Here is an 18306-nt window from a genome sequence, read left to right on the forward strand (position 1 = left end):
TGCAGAACATTTTTTTTTAAAACCTGACAGGATTTAATCAATAAAATTTTTAGAATAAGCATTTAAATCACCGAGGAAGCAGATTCTCCATTTCTTTTTCTTCTCCAATTATCTTTATTCACCTATTAATTCATCTATTTACTTATTTTTACTGGCTTTAATTTTTACTGTGCTGGCCATGCTCTCTTTCTCAGGGGTGGGGGTTGATTTGTTTTCAATCCTATTTTTGTAAAAATGGATCTATTTATATGGAATGTTGTGTGATTTCAATAAAAATCAATAAAACAAAATAAAAAAAATCATAGAAAACAAATCAGAAAGTGATTAACAAAAATTAATCCAATCAATTTCTGTCCATTAATTAAATTGTTGAACTCTGGCCAGTTGACTCTTCTGGACTAGAAACTCAAGCATCACATTTTTCTTTTCTTGTTCTTCTATGAGTGACTCTAAGTCAAAACTCAGTCACAACATAAGGGGATAAATCATGTAAGTCTTCTTTAAACTGGACGGCATGACGGTTTGTATATTTTAATAAAATATGAACAGTGTGGTCTACACAAAAGGAAGATTATAGCTGTTTCAATTGGATGTCTGACCATCACATATTAAGTTAGTTTGATTTGTTTTTGTAATCATGAGATGCCTAATTTGTGGGAGCACATAAATGCTGTTTAACACGCTAGTAAAGTAGTTAGTGTTCCTGCCTTACTGTTACAGGAAAGCCGGTTGATATATATCCATGTTATTGTACATGGGGAATACTCATGTGTTTGCTTGTCTAAGTGTGTTCTTCTCTGGGTGACTGAGTTTTCCTATGTAGCTTGGTGTAATTTTTGACTCTGAAATAAACTGATTTAAATAAACGTTGGAGAGGGTGTGAGTGTACAATGAACTAACAACTTATTCTGCCTTGCACTTCACGCTTAGGCCGTAAGCATTGGTTCATTCTAACTATAAGGTGGGAGTTTGAAATTTTAGACAACCCTGTCATTCCATCCTGTACCAATGTGTGAAAAATAATGGAATTTATTTCGAATGATGAGTTTGACTAGAGACTTGAGGATATATCTATTCAGATTCTTAAGAATGATATTTTGATTTCAATGACAATCTTATTTGCATGACTCATTCAATGAGAGCTGCTGTTACAGCCTGAGTTGTCAGAAAAAATGTGCATTTTTCTCCTTATTAAAAAGGCTACAAAAGTGACAATTTTACATTGATTTTGTTATTTCTGTTTGTAAGATGTAGTCAATCTTTCCTGTTTAAATTCAGACTTGCTTGCTTTTTCTTTTTTTTATTGTCTCCAATCATAAAAAACTTGGACAGCCTTTATAAATTGTATTTGTACGTATACAGCTCCTTTTTTATAGGACTTAATGTTAGAATATGTCAGCTGTTATTGTTAGGTTCTCTTGATCAGTTCCTTAAAATCTGTTTCTTTTGTTTTCACTTGTGATTGCTATTATGATTTATTTCATACTTATTTTTAGTTTCTATATTTGATGTAGCATATTAATCCTGTTTGTTCTATAAAATGCCATTTGATGCCATATGCTATTAATGCTTGCATACAGTAAGATAAAGATTAATTACTTATACAAGTAATTTGTATTTTTGTTTTATTTGACACACACGTGAACATTGTGAAAGCATCTACATTTATTTGCATAACTCCTATGAAATACAGCTAAACTAGCTCATGCTGATCAAAAAATAAATTTACTTTAAGGTTTTATACTACATCAGGGTGTAAAATTACAAAATGAATTACACTCAGTGAAACGAGGCAATGATACATTATGTATGAAAACCTGCCAAACAAGACAGTGCATACGGAGAATTATGGAGATTAGACAATGGAAAGGGGAAGAAATATAGTTTATTTCTTGAACAGTGTGAGTAGGAGGGACATGAGAGTTCCTGCTTTAGCCATTATAAGCCACAGATACTCTCAGTTTTGGTTGAGATACAAAATTTCAACAAATCATTATGTAAGCAACAGAGGGACAAGGAACTAAGTGAACAGCTGATGTGTGGGAACTTTTCGTGAAATTCCCAAATGGGCCAAACAAGACAGGATTCAAAGTAAACTATGAAGTGACAGAAAACAATCACAGGGTATTTCACAAATCAATATTATAATTTTAGAATGGTTTCTATTGTGTAATTTTCCCAAATAATAAATAAGCAGTAATGCACTCAATGCTATGGCACATATTAATGAGTTAATGTTGGTGGAGCACTTCAAAAGTGAAATAATTATAAAGAATATAAATTTAACCTTACTTTATTTCAAAAATTCCAAGAAACTGTTTTTCACAGTGTGGGTGTTGTGTTGAACTGGGCCAGGAAACACACTGGCCAAATAAGATCGAGGCAAATAAAATAATCTAAACCACATGCTTAAAATTTGCAGAAAAATGTTATAGTCATACAAACAGTAGCACCATTTTTAAAAATTCCCAGTCATAAATAGGAATAAATACAAAATCTATCTTTAATAATGTTGCCCAGCAAAGAAGTACACATTTTATGCACCTTTGATTAATTCCTTAAAATATTTTTGCACATTCTGTAATTTTAACATCTTAACAGAGGATGATGATGGTTTAATAGTTCTCTTCTAATTTAAAACCTAAAACGTGAACTGTACAATTTAGAATACTCTGCTGCTTGACAAAATATAAATAATTATTATTACAGTTTAGGCTATACAATAACAAGCTACAAAACAGAAAAGCCATTTTCATTGTGTTGAGCAATGTAAAACTGCCTCACAAATGAGATCTGGTAAGCTAAACACTCCAAAATTAGGATGGTCTTCAACTAAATGCAGAGTCACAGAAAAATAAGCTTTCAAAAAATAAGATACAATAGTTGTTGTTTTTCCTTTTACATTATCAACAATGTTCTTATAGGTGGTTTTGAAAGTACACATCTGCTTTGAAACTCAGCGCACACAACCTAAAATTACAGTAATAATTATAAGCAAGTAACAGTGCAATAATTTCATTTCTACAGATCATTGTGATGGGTTCTCCTTCCAAAAACAATAGTAAATCATTTTGAAAAAGAATAAAAAAAATTCTTTCTGTATTTTTGATCTGTATGGTGTAGTGGCCGGTGCTGCTGATCCGTGAAGTAGAAGTGCTCAGCTGCTGCTTGTATGGAGCTTCACACTTACATTTGTGTCGGTCTTCCTAAAGATTTATATGTGTTATGTTAATAGTCTGTGTTAAGGTGTCCCTGTGCCAGTGTGAGGGAACGAGCCCTCTGATAGTTTGAAATTCCATCCAGTGTGGGCTCTCTCTTTGAACCACATGCCGCCATCATAGGCTGTGGCCTCCCCTGACTCTGGACAGGAATTGTTATTTAAGTACAAACAAGATTTGTACTTCAGGCAGTAATGCAGGTTTATTTCTGAAATGATATGTTACATAATGTGTTTAAATAAGTCCAGTGAGATTACTGTTTATGACTCCACGCCTGTAGTTACAGTGTATATTACAGCAAGAAGCAGACAAGCTTAGAATAAAATTATGCAATTCAAAGCTACTTAAGGATTCTTTACCACCTTCACAAGTTCAGCCCAATAACATAATAACCAGTAACATTTTATGTATTCTTATCAGTGTGCACACTGCAATTCAGTCATTTTAATTCTTAATGGTTGCATTGTGGTACAGAATTTAGAAGGAATTTAAAGTATAAATGTATTTTGACACTTCTTAAGTTAGATCTTTAAATTCTAACTGCTTGTAACTGATCACATTTTAACTGAGAATATCAAATTATTATTTTTTTTCATATTAGAAATAATTAGTGCCAGTTGGTTGGGATCTGCCTTGTTAGCAAACAAAATAATTACAAGGCAGTTGGGAGTGACATTTTTTCAGAAGAATAAGTGAATGTGAAACAATGATTTACTGGCATGTTATGCACTATATTGTAGCTTTCAAGTAATAGATTGGGGCTCATGATTAAATGTTAGAAAATGGGTGTGTATTGTGCTTCTCCTGAAACTTATTTTATTTACTACTGAAACAATAATAAAAAGGTCAACCTCAGATTTCTTGATCCTTCATTCAATACTTACATTTGCTATCATTAGAACACTAGAGCAATTTGGACAAGAACAGGTGATTCAGTCCAGCAGGGTCGCCAAATTCTTTTCACATAACGTTTTACAAAATGACATCGAGCCAAGATTTGAAGGTCCCTAAAGTTTTACTCTTTAACTCACCTCTTGATAATTTATTCCATGTGACCATCGTTCTCTGCATGAAGAAAGGCTTTCTAACATTTGAGCACAATGTATACTTAAAAAGTTTTAAACTGCATCCCTGTGTTTTTGTTGAAAAATGTATTTTAAGGTAAAAGTAGTCAATCCCTCCATCTCTTAATGTCTGTTTTCTCACTGGAAGATTTCATCTTCTTCATTCCTTCCTTATAGCTCAAACCTCTCAGTCTTGGAATCAGACTATTCATTTCAACATTAAAACATTAGAACTACTGTGAAAAGAATAGGCCATTCAGCCCAACTAGCTTATCAATCCTGTTCATGTAGAGTGTCCAAAATAACATCAAGTCGAGATCTGAAAATCTTTATGTGCTTCTTTCCACCAAAATACATGGTAATTGAATCCATGCCTCTATGGTTCTTTGCAATGAAGAAAAAAAAAAAACTTTCTCATATTTGTGAGACAAATTTCCCTTAATAGTTTAGAAACCATGTCTTTATGCCCTAAGTAATTTATTTTAAAGAAAACACTTTGAATCTGCTATACTAATTTTGTTCATAATTCTAAACACTTCAGTGAAGTCACCTCTTAATCTCTGTTTGCTAAACTGAAAGGTTCAGCTCCATCAATTTTATTTCACAGTTCATACCTCCTAGTCCCTGAATCAGCCTAGTCACTCTTCTCTGGATCTTCTCTACCACTGCTATATATTTTTTTGGAACATGCAGACCAAACCTATACACAGTACTCCAGATGAGGCCTCACTAATTGGTTGTATAACTTAAACATAACCTCTGTTTACTTGTACTCTCCATACTCTACATACCATTAGTTCACTTGATCACTTCTGCACAAGTTGCAATCCTCCTATTGTGTATTTATAACTAACATTTTACTTTCTGTGTGAAATACCTTATACTTACGATAAAATTCTTCTGCCACAAATCTCCCCAAACCTGTATGTTCCTTAGGTCACGCTATAATGATTCGGCTGGTTCTCCATTATCTGCCATTCCTCCTAGTTTAGTATTATCTGCAAACTTAACCATCTTGTTATCTATATTCCTATCTGGATCATTTATGGACTGTATATTAAAAAGAGCTCCACACTCATCATTATCCTTTAGGGAACCACTTTTAATATCACCTGATTCTGTAAAGGATCCCCTCACCAAAATCTTTTGCTTAATCCAATTTAATAGTCATCTACACAGAACACCGTGAACTCTTACTTCCTTTTGTTTGATTTCTATTTTCTAATGTGCTCCATTATCAATAGCCTTCTGAAAATCGATGTAAATAATATCACATGTACCTCCTGACTATATGCTTGCTTCCTCATAGAATTCCAGCATATTAGTGAAACACAAACTTTTCGGCCTGAACCCATGCTGACTATTTTCTAATGCACCTGTACTTGCCATGTGATGCTAGGAATTCCTTGACAATTGCTTCTATTAATTTACCCATAATGAATGCTCAGCATTTATGTATATTATATATTTAATTACACATTAGCAAAGCCTTTCTCTTCATCATAAAGCAGTTTTGCGCAGAAAATGTTTTTAATAAGTTTTCCTTGCTTTTTGATAATGGTATTGTTAATATAGTGGATGATAATGGTTGAAGCTCTTCAAAAAGTTTCCTTACTTAACTTTTCAAAAGATTTTAATTTATGTTAAGAGACATTCCAAATTCTCTGTGCTTTTCAGTATAATTGCACCAATCTACAGGGTTCTAAATACTTTCTGAAAATATGTTTTTATCTGAGAGCAAATCTATTACCTCTCTGAGTTGAATGCAGTCAGTCAGTGAGAACAATGCCTTAATTTCATTCCACAAATATAGACTTATATCTGACATTTTTGTTATTTGACTGTCCAAATTAATTTTGCCAGCAGTCTGAGTTTAACATATACAAATATCTATCCTGGATATTCTCTGCATTCACAACATTAATAAAAACACATTTATAGTTATTACACATTAACTGATGCAATTACAAAAACCATCACAAACACCAACAGTATGGTGGCTGCTCTGCTGCCAGAATTTGTTTTCAGTGTAGGATGTGTGCAAAATCATCATGTGAAGATGTCAAGATCAAAGCTGTTGCTTTGAGCATAGTTATTACTGCTGTATCTGTAAATAAAAACTTGTTGACATGAAAGAGAAGGCAGGAGTTGTAGGAGTGAATTGTGGCAAAACAGTGGTATCACAAAGGGGGATGTTCAATTAGTTATGTGGATGTCTGCCTTTAAGACTCTTGGAAACTTCCTGCATGAGGTACATTTTACATTTCCCAATGTGTAACTGAGGAGGCATATTTCAGTCAGGCTATATTAGCTGACAACTGTAACCCCAAACGGTTCTTTTTCCAGTAGCATGTTGAATCAGTAATGTCATCTCTCTTAAATTTTCATTGCAGAGATATCTCAAAGTCATATAAATGTTGATGTAAAATTAGTTGGAGTATACATTTTCCGATTCAAGTGTTCAAAGGCAGGTCACACCCAATTTGCTGATGTCGTTATCCTATTTAGTACTACATATAAAGATGGTGTATATGCTATCTGAAAGTTCTTATTCCAGGTGTTTTTCTTTTTTGCTTTTTTTTTGCTGTTCACGCTTCTCTAAAAAGATTGTATCTCTGTCGCTAAGGACTGAGTGATAAAAATCGGAACTGTGAATGCAGCCTAACAGCCTTTTCCAATAAAATTACATGCCACTTTCCCATTCTTTTTTGGTGAAGAATGATGGAACACAGCCATGTTTACCATCTAGGTTTACAATGCTGGAAATTTTAAACAATCTACTGTACCTCCCAAAAATGACTTTGAAACAAAGAAGTGCAGATGCTTCATAAAGAACCCATTAATATCACTCACTAGCAAGTACAATGTAATGTGCACTTTGAAGTCTAACAAATACATTTTATTTAATCATACTCAGAAAAGCACAGAGGTGAAAACCAGTTAGAAATGTCATGGCACTCCTTGAAGAGATCAACCGGTGGTGGATGCAGTCTCATTACATTATTCAATTCACATACTGTATATCCTAACTGTATATCCTAACTTATTCTGCATTTATGTTGGCATAATTAGGTTTCACATAAAGTATATTATCTTGAGTTTTGCCAGAAAAACTATTTCAATTGCATATTCCCTGGAATAAGCATCCAGCACGGTGGTGCAGTGGTAGTGCTACTGCCTCGCAGTTAAGAGATCTGAGTTCTCTTCCCGGGTCTTTGCCTGCGTGGAGTTTGCATGTTCTCCCCGTGTCTGTGTGGGTTTCCTCCAGGTGCTTCGGTTTCCTCCCACAGTCCAAAGACATGCAGGTTAGGTGCATTGGCAATCCTAAATTGTCCCTAGTGTGTGTGGGTGGGTATGTGTATGTCCTGCGGTGGGCAGGTGCCCTGCCTGGGATTTGTTCCTGCCTTGCACCCTGTGTTGGCTGGGATTGGCTCCAGCAGACCCCAGTGGCCCTGTGTTAGGATATACTGTAGTGGGTTAGCTAATGACTGATAACCACCCAGTGTTTGTAGAAAATGAACAGATAAATAGTGTTCTGATGATATTCTAATAACTATTTTACTGTATTTCAAGGAAAGGACCATATACAGTATAATCTTAACTAGTGAAACTGCAATTATTCTACTATAGCATCTCACCTGCACCACCAGTTCCAATAGCTGCTTATGTCATTTTATAGTTTTCCACTACATTCAACCTGTCTTTGACTCTTTTGATCACTGCTCAGTTCTGTTTTCATTCTTATTAATTAAATACTTAAAAAATGGAAAAGCAGCATACAGTATTTGTATTGATTACATGATGTTTTCAATGTGACATCCGAATGCATCACTTTAGGTCTGTAAAATGAAATAAAGCACATTATTTATTATGAATGCACAAGTACTAATTATTTTAATGATTTTACATTTTTATGATGCTAATAAAGCCATGGTGTCAGGTTGATGTCACTGGAAACATAGCACTGGCCCCTATCCACTAATTATGTTTCACCTCTGGCATGCCAGTGCAGACAGATGTGTATTCAGTGATGTAAGGGCTTTATACAGAAGCATTTGTCAAATTAATGTGGATTTGCTTGTTGCTGTTGCTAAAATAACAAGAGAAAAACAAGATGTTAAACTTTTCATGGCTATCAATTTCTTGAATTGACAATTTTGCAAGCAAAAATGTAATGTGTTTTGACTCAGTTTTTTAATTAGTTTACATAGATTTTATTTTTATACTTGATTTGTTTTAACTTTATTTTGGTGTTGCCAAAGTGTCACCATTTTGTACATTTGAATTTCTGTTGCTATTGCTATTTTGTGTTCCTCATCTCTACGCTGATATGTGGTTGTTTGCATATCATGGGACAGCCATTATATGACAGTGTGGTTGTATCTATTCTCTGAATGTATTATCCGTGTATAGGTTAATATAGTAATGAGGCTAGTTATCACTAAGGGGCAGAGTATTCCAGGAAGGAAATAATATTAAAAAAAGGATTGGGGCCTGCCAGACAAAGTGTTTACAAGATGCATATACGCCTGAAGCTAAATTAATGTTCTTAACATTGTTCTGTTTACCTCACAGTGGTGAATCCTTTAAAAGTCCTGCGACAGTAAAATATTCAGAAAGAACTACAGTAGCTGGTTGGCAAACTTCGAATATCTAGCAAAATTGGTAGTTAAGTGACTCTATTGATAACTTATGGCGTCAATATAGAGGTTCTTGTGGCCAGACACGAGGAGCAGTCGAGACCTCAGCCTCCTGTTAAATCATCACCAAGCACCACGTTCACTATCCAGCCTATGGAACCATTCAACTTTTCACAACCACAAAAATGGGAAAAACGGATAAAGTGATTTGAAAGATTCCGACTGGCCAGCAGTCTGCACATTTCCTCAGAGGCTAACCAGGTGAATACACTAATCTATTGAAGGTAATGAAGTGGACGATATTATGCGGGGCCAGAATTTGCATGAAGCCTACAGACTTGAATACAAAAGCATAAAAGAAACTCTGGAAACATTTTTTATCCCAAGAAAGAATGTGAAATATGAGAGGGCAAAATTCAATCAAAGACGGCAGCTAGCTACTGAAACATTTCATTCTTTTGTTACTGCTTTACATGCACTGAAAATTAAACGTAATTAAAGCGCACTCCGTGGTAAGCTGATTCATGATAGAATTGCTGTCTGCCTCAGAGACACACCTTTAGCAGAAAGGATGCAGCTCGACAAAGATCACACTTTAGAGAAAGCCATTAATATTGCTACACAATCACAGGCAGTAATGAAGCAACAAATGGATTTAAGTGGTATTGCTAGCACTGTTACAAATACTTCAGAAGTGGATTGAATTTCATTTAAAGCTAGGAAGCCATAATCAGTAAAACGAAAAATAGTATTCAGAGCAAAAGCAGTGCAGAGACAGCTAGAAAAGCAGGTGTGTTGTGCAGTAAATGCGGAAGGTCAGGTCACTAGAAATGGCCCTGCCCTGCTAATCCACAGTGTTGCATGTGTAAGAAGAAGGGACATTACATTTAAGTTTGTACATCATTCAAGGCCGTGCATGCTGTCAAATCAGACACTGGGGGACTGTTCCTTGTCACGGTGGACATTGGAGAAGAACCATGGACATCTGAGATGTACATCTGGAACCATAAAATTAAGTTTAAGATTAATACCAGCTCTGATGCTACTGTTATTCCACAACATAACTATGAGGAATTCAGGCTTTATGGGCCACTTGAGGTACCACTCTCTGTTCATGGGGTGGCAAGTATGCCACTCAGTAACAGTGATTTTGAAGTTCATGAGGATGTTTACGTAGTTAAAGGCCTATGCACTTCTACACTGAGTAGACCAGGAATAGTTAAGCTGAACCTTGTGTCCAGACTTGACAGTACTATTTCAATAGACTACCATTCGGTATTACCTCTGCCCCAGAGCATTTTCAGGAAAGAATGTAAGTTGTCCTGGAAGAGCTGCCAGGCACTGTTTCTCATATGGATGATATTCTGTTTTGGGGCAGAAATGATGAGAAGATGCACTATGTATTAAAGAGGATTCAGAAGGCTAAATATTGAAAAGTGTGAGCTAAGCACAGAGGAACTAAAGTTCCTAGGTCACATTTTGCCATCAAAAGGGGTATGGTCAGACCCAGATAAGAATGCAGCCATTCAGAAAATGAATGTGCCAAACAATGTTAGTGAGCTTCTGAGTTTTCTAAGGATTATAAATCAGCTAGGAAAAGTCATTCTGTGTCTAGCTGAGGATGACAAGCCACCGGGAAATCTGCTCTCTACAAAGAACCAGTGGTGTAATGCCTTTACTCAGCTGAGAAAAGTGCTGTCCTCTCCACCGGTGCTGACATTACATGAGCGTAGCTAACAGCTGAAGTTGTCAGCTGATGCAGCTTCATATGGCCTTGAGGTCATCTTACTGCACCAAAGTTCATTGGAGGCCTGTAGTATATGCTTCCCAATCATTGTGTCAGATGAAACAGATGTACACTCAAGTTGAAAAGAAAACCTTGGGCATAACCTGGGGATGTGAATGATTTAGAGATCTCCTCATAGGACACCACTTTCACATAAAAACAGATCACAAGCCTCTTGTAAGTCTGTTGGGGACATACAGTCTGTCAGAGCTCCCATTGAGGATCTAGAGATTCCATTAAGGCTTATGAAGTACTCTTACCAAATTAGTCATGTTCCTGGCAAGGCATTGCTAACAGCAGACACAATATCTCATGCACCAAGGGGATACAGTGAAAATATGAGTAAATCAGATAAGGACTTGATGAAAAGTACCAATATTTATGTAGATGCTATAATGGACAATTTACCAACCAGTTCAAACTATCTGGATGAACTCCGTGAGCCATTTCAAGCACATGTTCACAGGTGATGAGACTGACTGGCCAGACCACAATAGACTTAACAACATCATGAAACTGTCCTGGTGAGAAAGGGCATCCCTAACAGTCCACCAGGGTCTCCTGATAAAAGGCTCCAGACTAGTTATACCCTCTGCCTTGCAAATCATGGTTTTAGAGAAACTGCATGAGCATCAGGGAGACACACAATACACAGAGAGGGCTAGAGAGACTGTATGGTGACTGGGATTAAGTGAGCAATTAAATGAACTAGTGCATAACTGTAGAGTTTGTGTCAAAGAGTGTGTTATTCCAGCAGAGCCATTAATGCCTAGTGAATTGCCAGAGACCTTGGCAAAAACCTGGTGCAGACATCTTTTTTTACTGAATGGTCACAGCTACTTATTAGTGGTAGCCTATTTCTTCCAATTTGTAGAAATTGCCAGGCTGGCTCAGACAAGATCAAATACAAGTCTATCTTTGCCATGTATGGCATTCCTAGAATTTTGTTTTCAGGTAATGGTCCTCAAATATTCTGGATCTAGCTTTGCTCGTTTTTTCATAAGAAGGCCAAAGTTGCCTCAGAGTAATTGAGAGGCAGCACCATGTCCAGACAATCAAAACAAAATGTGCTTCATAAGGCACAAGATACTTATTTGGCACTTTTTGCATATGGAGCAACACCACTAGCCTGTGGCTATAGCCCTGCACAGCTACTAATGGGGTGCAGACTTTGCACTCTGGTGCCTCAGGTTCTTTCCATGTTTGTCCCAGAAATACCGGATTTATCTATTGTAGTCACGAAAGAGAGGGAGAGGAAAGATAAGGATGTGGCAAACTTCAACAAGAGACACCACGCAAGAAGTCTGTGTTCACTTGGTCCAGGACAGAATTTGTGGGGACTGATACTGAGTCTCAAGGGACTATGATATCAGCACATCATTCTCCATGTTCCTACTTGGTTAAAGGGGCACATGGAACTGTAAGGAGAAACAGAAAAAAGTCTTTTGCCAATATAGCCAAATGAAGGGGTAAGAGGCAGTTTTGACAATGCTGCAAAACCTACAGAAAAAAATCACACCAGCATCTTACCTTTCCCCAGTTCAGCCGCTACCCACCATCACCAGGATAAGGAGTGGAAGAGGAGCAATTAAACACAAAGACTTGGCTTATAAAAATGTTGAAACATGTTAGTCATGGGGAAAAATGTGCATATGTTTTTTGTTTTATTATTGAAATAAGAGAATGCATATCTCTTCATAAGTTTGGAGGTTAAGAAATTGTTAAAATTCTTATTTAAAACTTGAGTAGAAAATTGTTACCGATGTGGCCCCTTTGATCTTAAAGTCGGAGATTTGGTGGTATATATGATGCAAGTTAGGGGGCAGAATGTTCCAGGGAGAAATTAATATTATTTGCATTGTGGCCTAAAGTTTTTTACTTTGTTCTGTTTACCTCAAAGTGATGAATCCCTTAAAACGCTACCACGACAAATGGCAGTGGCCTCAGTTAGATATCCAGATTTCAGGCAAAACTAAATGCTTTGTTAGGAAAAGCTTGTTAGGTATTTTACTTTGCAAACTTACTTTAGCTTTTGGTTTTCAGTTTGACATTAATGTTTCCCAATACACCCTGGCTACAAAAAATACTTTTAGAGAGCATAACATTTCAGTCAGTAGTTTGTACAATCCATGCACAACCACAGAATCTAGAGACTGACATACTTATTTTCAAAATGTTAGGAAAAATCCATGGTAAACACTGAAATCCTCATGCAGGTAATATAGAGAAACGTGAGCACTGCACACACAGTGACCAGACCAGGTTTCAAACCCAGTGTCATGGAGCTGTGGGGAAGCAATACTAACCTCAGTACTACCACTTAAACAAAATTTATATAAATAAATGTATATTCTATACCTATGCTGGATTATTACAACTATCTTTCAATGCTCCACCAAATTCTAACAAAACCAACTGAATAATTTCATAGTTCTACATATTAAAGTTAAATTAATTGAATTTTCATTTTCTGTTTCTTAATTGATCACTATGTTCCATGCACACCAAGGTAAACACATCTGATATGTACAAAATAATGTACTGTATCTGTGCTTTTATATCAAAATGAAAAGAAGGCAAAAATTAACACATTGCTAAAATAACATGCAAAAAATTAAATGGCTGTACCTTTTTGTGACCTGCTTTGACAATTGTAGGCATATCAAAAAGTTGTCCTGTATAGTACTGTACTCCACTGAACAGAATAACAGCAATTGAATCTCCTTCTCTCTCGATAACAGAAAGGATGTCCTCCATTCTTAGTGTTTCTTCATCCTAATAAACAACATCAAGATGGAACAGTGGTTAAAACTAATGAGAGCACTGGACCTCAGTCCTCACCCGAAACAAGCAGACTGTAAGTGTAATGCATACAAGCCAAAAGGGCTGAACAAAGAGTATTATTAAATACTATTTTCTTTAAAAAACAGAACATAACAAAACACAACCCAATCATATGAAATGAACACAGCAAGTACAATGTTATACTGTATTGTAAAATCAGTTAATGGAAACTCAGTAAGAGTAAAAGAAAAAAAGATCATCTAAAAATGAAATTATCTTTTTAGAGACTTTTCAAAAACAACAAGCAGGGTTCTCAAATTAAAATAATTACAAGAAACCAAACCTAATCTGCAGTGTCTACTAGTAGCTTTTTAATTTCCTTTTGTAGAAAATCCCGACATTTGGATGCATAGCAATGCACACTGCCATCTTAAATAGGTGTGATGTGATGACTGTTGTGAATCTTATTATTTTTCATTTTTTTATTAATTTCACAAATCAGTTTGAGTTGTATGGTTTTTATGTTTACTATTTTTTGACAGAATTAGCATGCTGTTGCCATTTTGGTGAGGTCATAATTTCATTTGGTGTTTTAGGTCATGTGACCCTGATCTTGTGATGTGTGACATCATCACTGCGTGTATATGTAAAGATGGTGGCACCGCCTCTGGTTATCCTTGTTTTAGGATTTTCAAAACAAATCTTTGTTGGGTGTGCTCAACTTTACTTAGGTTAAAGCAATACTCCAATAATAGCATATATTTTTAACATGTTAAATACCCCATATCATTTATGGAGGTGGCCAAGAAAAAAAATGTATCTGATGTTTTTGTGGAGAAAGGACATAAACTTTCTGATAGAACAGGACCCACAGTAATAGTGACCATTGCTGGACAATGAAAAAAAATTGAAAACAATCCATTTAAAATTAAGAAAAAATTTTTTATGTTACTTGTGTCACATAACAGCATAAACCATAAAAAGAAAACTAAAGGATCATTGGAAAGATGTTTTGAGTCGAATACAGGACTCTTGACCAATGAATGAGGGAAAAGGTCTTCACTCAAAACAAATCTTTCTCATGAAGTTTTGTTTCCTGTTTATATTATACATTGTTTATTCCAGAAGTAACTATCTTAAAATATTTTAGCCAAAAAAAAACACATTTTGAACATACAACAGTATAAATGACATGTGGATTATGCAACCAAGCAACATATGTTTTTTTATCTTTTTTTTTACAAAAATAAATTCTTGGCCACCGCTATAAACTACATGGAGTAAGTAACATCAAAAAATATATAATTTTTTGGAGGAGTATTCCTTTGCAATTTGTTTCATGGTTAGATTGGCTGCTGAAGTTCTCCTTTGGGTTTTGATGTTGACTTCTTTCTTTAATCTCCAAAAACTACTTGCAGTAGAGACCTTTATCTCTTTTAAACTATTTATTTCTCCCTTTGTTTAGCTCTTTCAATATCCTGGTTACATTATTAACAATGATCTTGGCATAGACTCTGTCTGTTCCTTACAATGGCACTGTATGTTATGCACAAGTGACCAGCAATGAGAGATTACTAAAAACAATATGGAGGCACAGGTGCTTAAACACTGCAATATGGCATCGCTCATTAAAACAAAATAGATACTGGTTAGTGGAATAAAATAAAACTATAACAATAATAACAGCTACATAATACAATATCTAAAAGTATGATGTGGCAGTAGGGGGCGCTAGTGCTCCCTGGAACCCTCAGGTATAACTCCAGACACCAGGTAAACGTCCAAGGCTCTTTATTGTTTAATAACAATGTGCACAAAGCACCCTCCACACTACTCATTCAAAACAACACTATTCTCTCCAATAATAAACTCTCCTCCTCGCCCAGACACTTGCTCCTCTACCTCCCAGCTCAGCTCATTGTCTGGACTGAGGCACCACCCTTTTATAGCCCCTGACCCGGAGGTGTTCCGGTCCCAACAGTCCACGGTTCCTTATTCCTTCCGGGTCAGGGCAATCAGTCCTTTACTTCAACCCGGGAGCACGTCGTTCCTTCCCATCACATGACCGTGACGTACTCCCGGGTCATAAGGCACAAAAGAGCCCATAAGCCCCCCCACAGCGACTCCTGGTGGCCCCCAAGGTATCCAGCAGGGCTGTGTAAAAACACTACATAGTCCATAAGGCCCTGTTGGAACTCGGGGCACGATCCTGCTGTCGGGAGAGCTCCTCCTGGCGGCCTGGGGGTGAGGGCAGGAGCACGACAACTGGGGCGGAGCGTCTGGCCCCGCGAGGGACATCCTCCTCCAAGAGGACGCGTCAGCCGGACCCTGGCTGCGTGGTCCATGTCTCCCAGCGATCCTTGGGGGAACGGTGTATCCTTTATCCACCCACTCCCCTGTCCTCCGAGTACAGTCTCGCCACTCGTGGGCCAGCCAACGGCAGTTGTTAACACCGACGATGTCCTCCTGGGTGTCTCCCTCTGCGAGACCAGAAACACCTCAGGAATTCCGTCAGCGTCACCTCCGCCCCTTTCTCTACCAAGGAGGGGTTTATGGCCGCTTTGCAGCTCTTAGCCCTTCCCTCTGTCTTGTCAGGAGACCCACGTTTTATTTTGGGGATCTCCTGCTTAATCTGGGGCTTGTGCTCAGCTTGAGGCTCCCTATGGGAAGAGGAGGGCCTCTTTGCTGTCTGCACACCCATTACCTTCCGCTTACCCGGATGCGGCGTGATTAGCACCGCATTGCTCAGATGAACAGCACCGTTCAGCTGCATCGGCGTGAGCGGCGCTTGCCCCGGCACTCCTGTCACCAGCACCACCCCGCACTTAAGACCGGTCGGGTTCTGGAGGGCTGCACTGCTCCGGAAAGCCACGTCACGCGCATGCCCCGGGCTGTTTGCTCCAGTCCCCGACCATTCGGTCATCGTGCTCCAGTCTCTTGTCGGGCACACGGTGCTTTGACAACCGCTACTCATCCTCTGCAGTGCCCGATCGCACTGTGTCCCCTTATACTCTACAACACGGGACGGACTCACCTGCACTCCCACATCGATCATCACTGGAGCTTCCCGGCCCAGCCGCTGCACAAAGTCCCACAGACCCTCCAACGGTGCTGCTGCTGTCGCTCCCAATTCCTTCACATGTTCCTTCTGTTCTTTAAACTCCTGCAAAGTACCTCGAGCCCCCGTAAGTCCACACAGTTAATGTTTACGGCCGGCGTTGTTTGCGCATCCGCGTTTCACTTACCCTCCGGCCGGGAACCAATGAGCACGTCCCCTCCTGGCACGTGTTCAGCTGGGTCGCGCAAAGGCTCTTGGGACTTGGAGTCCACAGGGGGACGGCTGGCTACTACAAGCCAGCTGAGATCTGCCTTTTCCTTCACGACTGTAGACCCTTCAGCCACAACCCGTCCCTCCTTGACGGTTGCAGCTTGTTTCGGTGCTGCTTTGCTCGCCTTCCCCACCCCTTCCAGGAGGCTCGGACCTGTCAGTGGACGACCGGCCTCGTTGGAGGACTCCGGGTTACCTTCACCATCCCGGCATCCACCGCGGGTGACCAGTCTGTCGTCGTCGACTGCTTTCTGAGAGCCGCGGCCATTTTGCCAGACCGCGAGGTAGGCATCCGAGACGCCGCTGATAGTCTGTCTGCGGCCGTCTGCAAAACATGACAGATACAAACCCGAAACGTCGGGTGTTTTACCTGCGCTTACCTCCGTAGCAGGCAGCGATATCCCCGGTGCATCTAGGGAATCTGATGCAGTCGATCGCTGGCCGTGTCCGGATAGTTGCGCTGCCCGGGCTCGCTCGGCCTGAATTAGCTCTCAGTCTTCCGCGCTCCCGGTCAGGTAGGTCCAGGACATTTCGACGTCGGTCATGTTCCATACCCCGTGGGTACTGACCTTCTTTTCTCCCGTCTTCTTCCCCATCACGGTCTGAATTGGAATGACGCTCACCGCCATAGCGTTTTCAGTAGCGGGTGGTGTTTGCACCTCAGTGTGTTGACGAGAGTCTTCCTTAGGGCTGTCTGCCCAACCGAATTTTATTTTTAATGCAGGTCTCCTGCAAACAGACGGCCAGAAAATCCTACCGACTACGCCTGTGTGGCAGTAGGGGGCGCTAGTGCTCCCTGGAACCCTCAGGTATAACTCCAGACACCAGGTAAAAGCCCAAGACTCTTTATTGTTTAATAACAATGTGCACAAAGCACCCTCCACACTACTCATTCAAAACAACACTATTCTCTCCAATATATAAACTCTCCTCTTATGACACTTGCTCCTCTACCTCCCAGCTCAGCTCGTTGTCTGGACTGAGGCACCGCTCTTTTATAGCCCCTGATCCAGAGGTCTTCCTGTCCCAACAGTCCACAGTTCCTTATTCTTTCCGGGTCAGGGCAATCAGTCCTTTACTTCAACCCGGGAGCACGTCGTTCCTTCCCGTCACATGACCGTGACATACTCCCGGTTCATAAGGCACAAAAGAGCCCATAAGCCCCCCCCACATCGTGGCCCCCAAGGTACCCAGCAGGGCTGTGTAAAAATACTACATAGTCCATAAGGCCCTGCTGGAACTCGGGGCACGATCCTGCTGTCGGGAGAGCTCCTCCTGGCGGCCTGGGGGTGAGGGCCGGAGCAGGAAGCCGGCAGTCCTCCACAATGATCACAACCTTAAATCTTAGTGGATGTTTTGGACAGCAATTATAAATCCTACACCTAACAGCTTGACTTTCCCATAAAATGCATAAACTGATATAGGATAGCGATAATGCCCGGAGAAGAGGCGAACCTCTTGCATTCAGACCACCATGGCATTTTCT

General features: G+C 39.0%; 1 protein-coding gene across 1 annotated transcript in view; it reads right to left on the reverse strand.

Moving 5' to 3' along the window:
- Nucleotides 1-18306, reverse strand: part of kynu (kynureninase) — a 150604-nt gene that overhangs the window by 57111 nt on the left and 75187 nt on the right. Inside the window, exon 8 of the mRNA XM_039757370.1 lies at nt 13337-13483. Coding sequence (XP_039613304.1) covers nt 13337-13483 — 147 coding nt within the window. The remainder of the gene's footprint in view (nt 1-13336; nt 13484-18306) is intronic.

Source organism: Polypterus senegalus, chromosome 6 (genome assembly GCF_016835505.1).
Source record: "Polypterus senegalus isolate Bchr_013 chromosome 6, ASM1683550v1, whole genome shotgun sequence".
Classification (NCBI taxonomy): domain Eukaryota; kingdom Metazoa; phylum Chordata; class Cladistia; order Polypteriformes; family Polypteridae; genus Polypterus; species Polypterus senegalus.